Source organism: Barbus barbus (assembly GCF_936440315.1).
Source record: "Barbus barbus genome assembly, chromosome: 48".
NCBI classification, from domain to species: Eukaryota; Metazoa; Chordata; class Actinopteri; order Cypriniformes; family Cyprinidae; genus Barbus; species Barbus barbus.
This window is the reverse complement of record NC_136726.1, coordinates 9,534,392-9,547,159: the sequence shown is the minus strand read 5'-3', so window position 1 is coordinate 9,547,159 and position 12,768 is coordinate 9,534,392. Positions and strand designations below refer to the sequence as shown.

General features: G+C 38.7%; 1 protein-coding gene across 5 annotated transcripts in view; it reads right to left on the bottom strand.

The window, feature by feature from the left end:
* Positions 1–12,768, bottom strand: part of trpm1b (transient receptor potential cation channel, subfamily M, member 1b) — a 52,909-nt gene that overhangs the window by 19,875 nt on the left and 20,266 nt on the right. For 2 of the 5 annotated variants that reach the window (XM_079412181.1, XM_079412183.1), the window contains 8 exons: positions 5,717–5,793; positions 5,062–5,263; positions 4,598–4,811; positions 4,137–4,261; positions 3,815–3,986; positions 3,055–3,229; positions 2,677–2,800; positions 2,293–2,541 (listed from right to left, as the gene is read on the bottom strand). In XM_079412181.1, coding sequence (XP_079268307.1) covers positions 2,503–2,541; positions 2,677–2,800; positions 3,055–3,229; positions 3,815–3,986; positions 4,137–4,261; positions 4,598–4,811; positions 5,062–5,263; positions 5,717–5,793 — 1,128 coding nt within the window. In that variant the 3' untranslated portion in view covers positions 2,293–2,502. Of the gene's footprint in view, positions 1–2,290; positions 2,542–2,676; positions 2,801–3,054; positions 3,230–3,814; positions 3,987–4,136; positions 4,262–4,597; positions 4,812–5,061; positions 5,264–5,716; positions 5,794–7,022; positions 7,454–11,617; positions 11,833–12,768 lie in introns of those variants that run through there. The other 3 variants (XM_079412182.1, XM_079412180.1, XM_079412184.1) reach the window with 3 other exon arrangements.

The window sequence follows — 12,768 nt, the reverse complement described above, 5'->3', positions numbered from 1 at the left end:
AGGAGGGTGTATGAGTGTGGGTTGGGTGAGAAAAGTGTGGTGGCAAGAGTTTGTGGGATGTTGGTGTATTGCTATGGGAGGTTTGGGTGAGTGGATGTCGATGAGGAAGAGTGGGTGTGTGTATAGCAGTCTAGGGTGGGGGGATTGTAGATGTAGGTGTGTCACAGTGCAGCTCTTTTCATATAGTGATGCTGTTTCTGTGTGACTGTCAGTCTGTTCTCTCCCCTCACTCACCCCCAAACCCCACTCCAACACATACAACCTACACTTTCAGATCTTTCAGACTGCTACTGTCAGTCATGCTTTTGAGAATTGTATGTAACAGTAAGTGGGAAACCTAGTTTTGAACAATGGAAGTAGTTGACTTGGGATTACTTTAGCCTGGACATTTGCCAGGAGTCGACAGCAACACGTCTTGCCTTAACTTTAAAATTGTCGGAACAGAGAAAAGATGTTAATGAAAAACAAATGTGAGTTTACATTCTCTATAACAAGTAGTGTTTAATTATTTTACAAACATCACACAATTGAATTCCATCCTTGGAAATAACTGAAGTATATTTAAAATAGTACAAAGTGTTACAGAAAACTAAGAAAATTATATTCTGTACATATTAAACGTCCTCAATCAGTCCTCAATGACTCACACATTCCAGAAGTTATATATGCGTTATGCATTTCTTGTCAAAGATATTGTAAAAATTTAATTTTAGTATATTTTAATTACTGATGACACTAAAATTGTTATATATTATATAAATACCAAATTATATTTGGTCATACAACTATGGTGAATGTATTTCATCAGACAATAATTTAATCTGATTTAAGTCAGGGCATGCTACAGATTTATACTGTATTTTATGCTATAATTTATTTGTGAAACCAGTTTTATAATTTTGTTTTAGACTCCTCTCAGATATATTATATCATTAGCAACTAGAATAATTTAAGATGTACCATCTAGCATGCTTGACTATGATACTAAACTACCCTTGAATTTAACCTTGTCAGAAAGTGGAACAATCTAATTAATTTGTAATTAGGTAAAATAGACACCAGCTTGGCCAGGTTCGGAGACCAGCTTAGACAGACTGGGAGACCAGCTAAAACCAGCCTGACCAGGCTGGGAGACCAGCTAAAACCAGGCTGGCCAGGATGGGAGACCAGCTAAAACCAGCCTGACCAGGCTGGGAGACCAGCTAAAACCAGCCTGGCCAGGATGGGAGACCAGCTAAAACCAGCCTGACCAGGCTGGGAGACCAGCTAAAACCAGCCTGGCCAGGATGGGAGACCAGCCTGACCAGGCTGGGAGACCAGCTAAAACCAGCCTGGCCAGGATGGGAGACCAGCTAAAACCAGCCTGACCAGGCTGGGAGACCAGCTAAAACCAGCCTGGCCAGGATGGGAGACCAGCCTGACCAGGCTGGGAGACCAGCTAAAACCAGCCTGGCCAGCCTGACCAGGCTGGGAGACCAGCTAAAACCAGCCTGGCCAGCCTAGACAGGCTGGGAGACCAGTTAAAACCAGCCTGACCAGGCTGGAAGGCCAGCTGACCAACCAGCTAAAACCAGCCTGACCAGCCTAGACAGGCTGGGAGACCAGCTAAAACCAGCCTGACCAGGCTGGAAGGCCAGCTGACCAACCAGCTAAAACCAGCCTGACCAGCCTAGACAGGCTGGGAGACCAGCTAAAACCAGCCTGACCAGGCTGGAAGGCCAGCTGACCAACCAGCTAAAACCAGCCTGACCAGCCTAGACAGGCTGGGAGACCAGCTAAAACCAGCCTGGCCAGGCTGGGAGACCAGCTAAAACCAGCTATTTCCAGCTTAAACCAGCTAAAACCAGCCAACCATCTTAGGCTGGTTTAAGCTGGTTTTTTCAGCAGGGACTACACTGATCCTAGTCCAGATGTATAGAGCTACAGATTATCTCCTGTCCTGAGGCAGTATTACTAAATACTTAACACATCACTTAGCCTCAGTTAAAGCTGCACCGGCACAAATATTACCATTAACCAAGCTCTAGCTTGTGCACTAGCTGTCATCCTTTAGGTGATATATAGTCTATAGGCAAGTATAATAGTGATTGTGAAGTCCGTTCTAACATATGAAGTCTGAAAGCACTTGTTAATCACAACAGTCTCATATGTGAAGCAAAAGAACTAGTTGCTCCAGATATGAAAGGATGTGATGTGATATGATGTTTTGTACCGGTTAATACAACTAGGGAGCAAATGCAGATGAATATATGAGAGAGACACATGAATAAAGACACACATGACAAAATGAATAATGAATGGAAATGTTTATTGATGAAAGGTTGCACAAAGAGTTAAAAAAAATATTCATAAACATTTTATTCTTAGTTGTTTTTATATGTATATTATTATGTTGTTTTAAATGTATATTTGAAAAATAATCTAAAACCAGCCTTGGTTGATTTGCTGGCCTTCGCTGGTTTAGTCTGGTCTAGCTGGTCTCCCAGCCTGGCCAAATTGGTCTTAAGATGGTCTCCAAGCTGAAAAGTATCCAAAGCCAATCTAAAACAAGAAGACCTGACCAGAATGAGAGACCCACTAAGACTATCTTAGGCTGGTTTAAGCAGAGAGTGGGTTTGTGTTGATGGATGTTGGTCTACAATTGTTACATGATCTTACATCACTGTAGATACTTACCAACTCCCTCTTCTTCATGCATTCAATGACCATGAGCAGAATTTGCCCTGACTGCATTTTGTTGTAGTTAAAGGTTTTCTGGATGGTGACCAGCAGTTGCTCTTTTGCGTCCTCATTTACCAGTCTAAAAATACAATTCAGTTGTGATAATGAATAGTTTTGACAACTGATTCTCAGTTATTCTATTAAATATGGGTCAATACTAGAAATGTATGGGATAATGTGAAACTACCTTAATTATTACCTTAATTACCTTAACACACCTTAATTATTTCTCAATTATATTGATGTTTCAACATTTGGACAAAGAATGTTGTGATAGATAATTTAGACTCAAGTATTCCAGACATCTGTGTAATAATGACTATTAATACTCACCCTTCAACCTCAGAATATTTGTGGGCGAAGGAAATAATGTCAGAGGCTCGACCGCTGCCATCACAAACCACTACAGGCACAGGCGGTTCCTCGCGCAGGCTTTCCAGGACAATCGAGATCACATTGGGACCCCCCTCCACAATCAGACATACCACAGGTACACCCTGGCCCAGTCCTAACATACATACACAGAAAAAAAAGCAATTCACTTACCTAAATGTTTTGAATTTCTTGGTATTACAGGGATTGTGCACATATCAATATAATACTATTACTAAACATTAGCCTGAATGTTTGAGCCTTTTGGGTGTTTTGTGCTGTAAATCTTATTTTCAATTACTCGAAATTGCATGCACATTAAAAATCAAAAAGCCCTTTTATGATTAACAATAGGAGAGGTATTTAAAAGTCAGTGAAGTGGGGAGTACAATCATTTTAATTTGACTCTCCCGGGTCTGATCCCAGATGACGATGTGAGTGGTGACAGCTGAGCCTCCCTTTGCTGTCCCTGCCTTATCACGAGCTCCAGGCATAGGATGACAAAGGGAAACCCATAGGTCACAGACACCAAATCCTTGATCAAATCTAGAATGGCTAGAGCATATCTCCACTGGTCCCTGACCCCATGAACTCCATTACGGATAATCAGGATATATCTCGCATCATTCAAAACCTTAGCATGCTTTCAAATATGCCCTCTTAGGATCAGAGGTACATTAGACCTAAATCAGATAAAATTTGCTCATGCTACCGCACTTACGCGTGTTAATCTTCTGGAGGGAGATGTGTTTCTCCAACTGCCTGCGTAGTTTGACCTCCGCCCCGTATTTCCCACATGTGCCGTTATCAGATAGTATGAAGTGCGAATGGCTATTGTTGAGAACAGCAAGTTTGCTCAGAGGATTGGAGATGGCCTGGTATGGTTTGTTCACCTGAAGAGGAACATAACAATGTAGATGTCAGTGGACAAGTATGAAGCTTCAACTGTTAGATGATGTAGCATAACGCCTTATACAATTATTTTTCCATAAGTTTATGAGCACCATCATGTTTTGTGTTATACACCGATAATTCGTGCTTACATCTTTTCCAATTAGATCCTCTTTGCTCTCCAGGATTCCCCATGGAGCGATGCCTATAGCACACACCTTCCCTCTGGATTTAGAGGAGTGATCCTTCAAAGCATCTCCTACGTGCCGGATCACTCCTACATTATGAAAGTAATATAAAACAAATTAGGAAACCTTTTTAACTATATCTGATACCAAACCAAATTGAATATGGATCTAAATGTTGGATCCAAGTGATCCATGTGGATTGGAATCATACTTGTTGACCAGGGATGAGCAACTCCGGTCCTGGAAGACCACCGTCTTGCAGAATTTACCTCTATCCCCAATTAAACACACCTTTTCTAGTAATCCTGAAGATTCTGGTATGATTTTTTCAGGTATGTTTGACTGGAGATGGAGCTAAACTTTGCAGAACAGTGGCCCTCCAGGACCTGAGTTGCCTATCCCTGTTGTACTCAAAAAATACCTACCAGTGCTGACTCCACCAGTGAAGATCCATGCTCCGGTGGTCACAGCAGCCTTGATCAGACCTTTCCCAAAAACTTGCTTGAGTTTGGGCTGCAGGTCAAAGTTCTGGAGGCCACCATGAACTGATATAAGCAGCGTGGGCAACTCCAGTTGCCATTCCTTCACCATGAGATGCAGCAAGCTGTCTGGCTTAGTATCATATGACACCCGAATATACTGTAAGAGATATTGAATTATAAGATTAGTGTCAGATTTAACTGTTGTTCTTGAATGAAACATGTTTATTTCCTCACTACGTGAACTATGCTAACATGGTACTTTACTTACATTTATTGGATTATTTAGACTCGAGAGGGAATTAACTGAAAAATTGTATTGTCCTTCGCTTACATGTGGTTATCAAATAAAACTAGATTCAATAACAATATAACTAGTTATAATGTTCCTCCTATAATGTTCAAAATACCATGGCTTTGTTGATAAATCCTCCTCCTTGAAATTCAATGGTACCATAGGCGTCTGTGGGGACGTTCTGGGTATGTCTGACCACCAACCATTTCTCCTGAGGAGGGTCGACTTGCACTAGCTGGTTCTCTTCGGAGGGCTTGTTGGTGACGGCGCCTGCTGCAATGGCCGTGTGCTGAGTCAGTAGATAACCACAGGCGCACCTGAGGAAAATCACAGCAGAAGTAATGCTGGAGGTTTGTTTTATTGCATGCAACAGGATGTTGCTTACGTAACTCAATTAGCTGACAATTCATCAAGGAAATAATTTGGTTTGAGAGTACTGCCTGTTTTTCTGTGCACGTAGACCACCTATCAGGGCTGTGTCTAAACTGCAGTCAGTGTTCAATGGCTACATGCATCAGTGCACACCCTGGCATCCCTCCACCCACAGGAAGTGCGGTGGACTGAACTACACTGCCCTCTCACATCCATCCTTGAAACATGCCCACACAGTGATTTGTGAAAGGATTTATGATGTCACACATCACCCCTCATTACATAAGTCTAAAAAGCCTCAAAACAGACTGAGTCATAGAGGTAATTTGTCTCGCACAACGGTGTCATTATATGTAGTTGCATGTTCTTTTGAAATTGTTCAAAATAGGAAAGCTCACCGCGTTGGGTCCTTGGCTGGAAAAATGTGCATACATTCTCTTTTGTGAAAGGTTCTCTCAATCCAAGCTTTCTGGCACTAAGAAACAGACAATAATAAAATAAAATATTTACTTTTCCGGCCTAAAGAAGCAGTTGAAATAAGTTGAAAGTTCGCAATTCACATTGTTATGAAAATAAATTAAAATGATTAAAATAAAATAGTAGGTTGGTTATACAAGCACAAACTTCCAACATTACACATATATTCAATGTACCATTCAACCATATTAATATATGCATAACATCAATTACAGCAAGAACTGCTTTTAGTCCCTTGAGTTTGCCCAGAGTGAATAGAGCAAATCCTCTTTGCGATGATAATCCTTACTAAAGTATGAGTGGTACAGTACGCACAAGCCGTAGATACACAGAATACATTGAAGAGAAAATATGTAGATTGCAAATGTCTAAAGTGATTAACTATGGAGACTTCTGGTGAAATGCATTTGTTCATCATTAACACTGATAAGTGTGCTTTTAGGAATATTCTAGTACACAGATAATGCTGGTCTTTTACAGTTCCCATAGTCAGCTACTAAAACTGCAAAGCAACTAACTGTTGCTTCAAGATGAGTAGATATGAGTTGAATGCAAAAGCATCCAGAGAGTCATTGACAATATCCAGGCTGTAGCCTGTTTTGCCTGAAATTATTAGAGTGCAAACTCTGCTCCAGACCATTTGTTTCTTTTTTTCTATTCTGAGAAAGTGCCATGGAAACTCACCAACATTTTTAGCTTTCGAAATCGAAAAAGATTCTGTTGTGCCAGCTTTGTGCTCCAGCACTGGACGAAAATAACCTTTCAAAGCAATATCTGTCTAGGCTTTTGTTATTGGTTCAGCCCTAATTAAGACGAAAGCTTTTCAGACAAATCTCCCTCGAAAAATCAGTCACAGAATATTAGAGATAAGAAAGACAGAACATATTAGAAACCCCCAAAACCATGGCTTTCCATTGCACAATTATAAGTAAAAATTATACAATAAATTAATAGTTTAGAAAGTTTGTCACCTCTTAATTTTTTAAAAACTTGAAGAAAAAAAAAAAAGAAAAAAAAAATCATACATTGTTTAACAAAGACTATGTTTTATTGGATACTAGAAATTGTTGTTGCATCAAGAGAAACGAGAAAACAATATATATATCATTCTCAATACTACAATCTCGTAATCCCAATCCTGATCATTCCTACCCCATCATCACATCAGTAGACAACAGAACCCTGGGTTCCTTCTAGTCACCCAGTGTTAGCTAGTGGGGGTCCTACCTGTAGAGCCTCTAATCGACATTAAGAAGGTGCCAAAGAGAAACTTTCGGCATCAGCGATCCCTCTTGGAGCTCTGCTGGTGGGGGGTGCTCTTTCCCAGAGCGCTGGCGCCCAATGAATCCCACAGGACATGAAACTTCATCACTTTATGAGGGGCTGTTCATATGATGAGCATGTGAGCAGGCTCTTTGTTCGGGGCACGTCCCATGACTCCAGTTCAAGGTAATCCTTTTGGGAGTCCCATGACCCCTCTCTCCTTGCCCACAGGGTATTTTCATCCCTCGTTGGAGCAAAGCACAACAAATCTACTTTGATAGCTTCACAACCCCCGTGAAACACACTTCTTAAGCTCAGAAAACCCTGAGAGACGGCTTTTCTACCTCAAACACTTCTCGCAAGTTGATGTAGAGAGTCAGGTTTGTATCTTGAAACGGACAGGAATGGGAACTCACCAGAGCTTTTCATTTGAAAGTGTCACCCTCCTCCGACCACTTTGATTTCAAGCCCAATTTGCATAATTGAGAGAATTGGGCACAGGAATTCTTTTGAAAAGAGGCCTAGTTAAGACATGACAGGACTGGGGGCAAGGTCATCCAATACTAATTGTTGTTAATCTCTATTTTCACCAACCGTGTTGTGGGGGGAAAACGGTTCTGACGGACTAACAATCAAGACTAAGCATTGATGACGCTACTGACTTTAATAGTCTTTTATACAAAAGAAGAGAAGTCTTTAAGTGAGGAAATCTACTCAATAAAAGGTGTTTCATCAGTTGATTCGAGAAGTTACATTTGTGAAGATAGTCACAAACCATTTAGAGAGGGTTTGAGTGACTAGTAGTTGGAAAAAAAAAGTAAATAATCAGTAAATCAGTCCAAGCTGGTGTTTGCTTGGGTCTGTTAGCATGACCAGCTTTAAAATGCCCTCAAAACTTGAAACAGACCAGACTGATCAATTTAGCATTAGGCATGGAAAGTGTATAACCTATTAATCATAAAATCTATTAATCAGCGGGGCTGCTTGGTCAATCATTGAAAACATCGTGAGATTCCACCTAAAATGAAGATGTACATTTTTGCCCTTTATGGGTCAAAAGGAAATGGTGAGATCATTGGTTTAAAGTGCTTTTCAATGGGTTCTTTCCTCAACCATCTCACTCTTTCAGTAGTTCGGTGCTGTCGTCAAAACGCACGTGGACAACTGGTAATTAAAGCTCTTGAAGACAAAGGGCTCTTGCCACTGCAGTAGTTCAGCCAGTGTGACGCACTTATTTCGGCTAGTTTAAACTCATTATCCACAGCAATTAAAACTCAAATCCGCTGAGAGCTCACCAGCTTTGTTCGGAAAATGCACAAAAGCTCTCTAGGAGGAAAAATCAGATTTTCTTGCTTAAATTAACAAGGCCTATAGCAAACCTGGCAACAATCAACACTATTGAGTCTTTCCACATAGTCAGACATCTCGCACGTTGTTGCTCAACTAAAAAGGCATTTGTTCATAAATAGGATTGCAGCTGTGATTTGTGGGAGCTGAAAGGGGGAAATCAGATTAAATGTTTATGCAAACCTTTCCCACAGTTTTTTTCACATTGTAATGGCAAAACCCACAAAGATGTGGTAATTACATTAAATCCATACTTACTTACTGAAATTTAGATATGGCATTGTCTGTTCACAGACTTCATGAATTGTATGAGCCTCTCTAAAACTAGACACTGAAGATCACATGAGAGGGTCACAACAGTCTGGTGACCCATTCCTCAGGGCTAATGAGCAGCGTGGGATTTGATTTGTGCTCACAGTTCAACTCACAACCTTGTAAAAACACAATGTATATTTAAAATCCAATTGTCTGTGTGTGTGTCTGTCTGTCTGTCTATCTATATGTCTGTCTGTCTATCCAATTGTCTGTGTGTGTGTGTGTCTGTCTGTCTATCCAATTGTCTGTCTCATCTATCTATCTATCTATATCTATCTATCTGTCTGTCCTTCTGTCTTTATCTATCTGTCCATTTGTCTGTCTGTCTATCTATCTATCTATAATAAACAATATCTTACTTACTTGCTATAACTTACTTGCAAAGAAATTGTTTTATATAGGTTATACCAGGTCTGGAGACAAAAGGCATGTGGACTTCTATGTAAGTTTAACATGCTTAACCTTTTTAAAACAGTGTTATCCCCTTCTTACTCTGTCTCTAAAAAGACTCATTGTTTCTGTGGGTTTGAAAATCCAGTTAGCCATCATCACATGAGACCAACATGTCACTGATTAGCCTTGAGATTTCTTAGTCATAAGACAACTATGTTTGTGTGAGAGTGTTTTTGTCTGTCTGTGAGAGAGGGGGAAGGGGCAGAGACTGAAAGAGAAATGACTGTAAATTTTGGAGGATGCATGCAAATGTCAAAGGATGTGTTTTAGTAACAATCATATCATTCTTTCCGCATTTACTCAGACTGGACACACATCCCTCAAAATTTTGTTTGCACGTCTATTTGCATGTGCTGTCATCTTTTTCAAGAAAAAGCCTGTTTTTACTGTACAGAAAACAATAAAGGCATTACTTATGATTGCATTTATTCACTAATCACTAATTTCTAAGGTTTGTTAATCTTCACAGGAACTGGATTTATGCATTCTGATTTACTGGAAGATATTGAGTAAACTTGCTTACTTTGACAATTCCTCCATGTATTACATCAGAAAGTGTGACACTTGACACTGGCGAGAGGTTATCAGTGTAAAGATATATTTGATTCCTTGGGCAATTCAGAAAGCTATACTTTCAGTCTTAGTCACATGAAAGCAGACATGTGAAAGTAGGGAGGTAAAGTGCTTAATCTTGCCCAAATGCTGGTGCTCATACTGGGTTATGAATTATGGGGCATTAGAGGCAGCGGAGGAGCATCAAACCACAGAGGTGCTGCTCATTCTGCTGCTGCTGGAGAAAGTTGCATTGGGCTGGAACCGCCCTTTTGCTTTCTCTTGCGATTAGGAGTTGGATTAGTGAGAGGTTTAAATCAAAGATGCAAATCTGTTTTATATAATATATCTCTAACTTCATGTTTTGCAACATTGTAACAAGTTAAATTAGTTTTTCCAATTAATAGCAGTGGCCGTTACAACTGTAAAGAAAATCAGCAAGTTTTAAAGAGGGAATACATTTTTCAAATGATCCCTTTCCAAACATTTAAAAAAAAGGTGTAAATATACTAAGTAAAAATGCAATGTGAGCTATTATATTATATTAATTATATTATATTATTATTTCTAAAATATCATTAGTGTTGGGTTGTAACTAGTTACATGTAATGGCGTTACATAATTTAATTACAAAATAAAAATGTAACTAATCTGTTAGTTACTGAGAAAAAAATGTGTAATTAAATTACGATTACTTATGAAAATGTTAACGATTACAAACGGGGTTACATCTGAATATTCACACACACACACACACACACACACACACACACACACACACACACACACAGCTCTAAAATATGAGACACCAGTGTTTCAGGAGCTTAGGACACAGAATAAGACAAATGTTTATTCGATAACTGTCTTATTTCCTATTTTGGGTTTATATATGTATTCTTTATTTTTTAAGATTAACTGTTTTTTTTCCCAAGGCATTGTTAGACGCCAGTGTTTCCTGTCATAGCTATGCAAAGATTTGATTTCAAATACAGTATTATAGCTATTAAACTATATCTTATGATTTTAAATCTGTGTTTAACCTCAGAATGATCTAAAAGTAAAAAGAGGTGCTAAAATCTGATTTTGTGGTGGCTGTGCTTTAAAATTCAATTATAATCTTAATTCATTTGAAGAAGGATTTTGAAAGTCTGACAGTAATCGGTGTTGTGTACTACTGTAAGGTTAACCCTGTATGAAAATGCTTAACAGTTGTGTAATATAATAATATAATATAATATTTACAATGCTGAAGCTTAAGTTAAAAAGCACAGAACATGTAAAGAAATAATAACAAGCAGCACTGATTTTGCATTAGAAGTGCATTATGGAAATAATTATAAGAATATGTAGCCCAAGTTGATTGGTCAGATCTTCTCCAATCTTTCACGTTGTTAAAGCTGATTGGATGAAAACTAAACCCTTTAGCTGAGACATAAACCTGTGAATCCATGTCATTTTAGTATCACTAATATATTGTTTTAGTTCATATTTAGAGTTAGATTTTATTTTTTAGATATTTTTATTTGAATATTTGTTATAGTAATTTTCTTGTGTTTTAAATATGTCTATAAGTTTTAGCTGTGGTTTATTTAGTTTTTGTTATTTTAGTACTGAAACTAAACAAAAAGTAGTTGAAATTAGTTGAAATAAAGTAGTTTATTTTATTTTATTTCAGTAAATGATTATTTATATTTGGTAATGAAAATGTTTTTAAATGGTTTTAGTTTTAGTTAACTAAAATAACCCTGCTGAGAATACCTGGTTCATTATCATGCCACAAACACCTGACTTCACTCATAAAGAAGAACATATTTTCCCTCATCTCTATCACCTCTAGATCACTGATTCAAGGTAACAGCCCTAAGCATCCCTAAAGCAGCGGACACTCTTACCTTCTGAGAGCCTGATGCTGAGCGTTTGATGGAGGCCCGTTTGATGGAGCCACTGGCTCTTCTACTGCCCCGCTCCATGTGTCCCGTTCACTCCGCACCTCAAAGACTCATGACCCTCTAAGACCCTTTTTTGCTCTGTCTCTAAAGCGGTCCCTGCACTATCAGCGCTCAAACTCATCTCCCGATGTTCACTCTTTGGGTTCTCCCGCCCTTAACTGACAAGATAGAAAGACACAGATGAGGATAAAACATCTCTCGATGACACGCTTGACACACAGACCCCGTTTCCTCCTGTAATCAGGATTAATGCAGCCAGCTCTTGGAAGCTTGCGACTTTAATGGGGCAGAGATTTAATAAATGGTTATTGAAGGTAAATCTACTTTGGGACACTGTTGCCCAAAAAGGTTTTGAAAACATGCAAACTTTGTGACGATGTGTCTCCTGAACTTTGAAGACTTGAGAGTTACAATAAGAATACAGGTAGGCCTACAAACCATGACGTACTGTGGTGACGTTTGAAAAGAACATCTGACGGTTTTGCAAACCATAACAATATTTACCTCACGGTGATTTTATTCTAAACATGGCATTCTTTTTGTTAAAGGTAAGTGAAGCATCTAAATAGTCAAGCGCACAGAGATTAGCACTCTACAACCAAGGGATTATATGAAATGAGGACATGAATGAAATTAATTTCTCTCTTAATGCACACAGAAATAAAAGAATCAATCAAATGAAACCTGAAACAGATGCGCACCTTCCAGACCTTTCAAATCAATTACACTGAGAGGAACTTTTCTGTATTAATGCTATGTGAACATCTGAAAAGTAGAATACTGCCCTCTTGTGGTTATTGTTGTTCATTCAACACTTCATACCATATCTCCATATCTATACCATATCTACTAATCTCCATATTACACATTTTCTAGATTACTAAAGCTTTAACATTATTATTATTATTAATATTGTATACAGTATATTATATGTATATAATTAAAATCACACAGTAACATGCACAAAGTAAATTGCTAAAGATCACAAAAAATGACCAAGTCCTAATAATTCAAATGTTTATTATATATATGCTGTGTATATGTGATAGGCCTATATACACGATAACGTTTATAACATCTTGTGTTATTTTAGT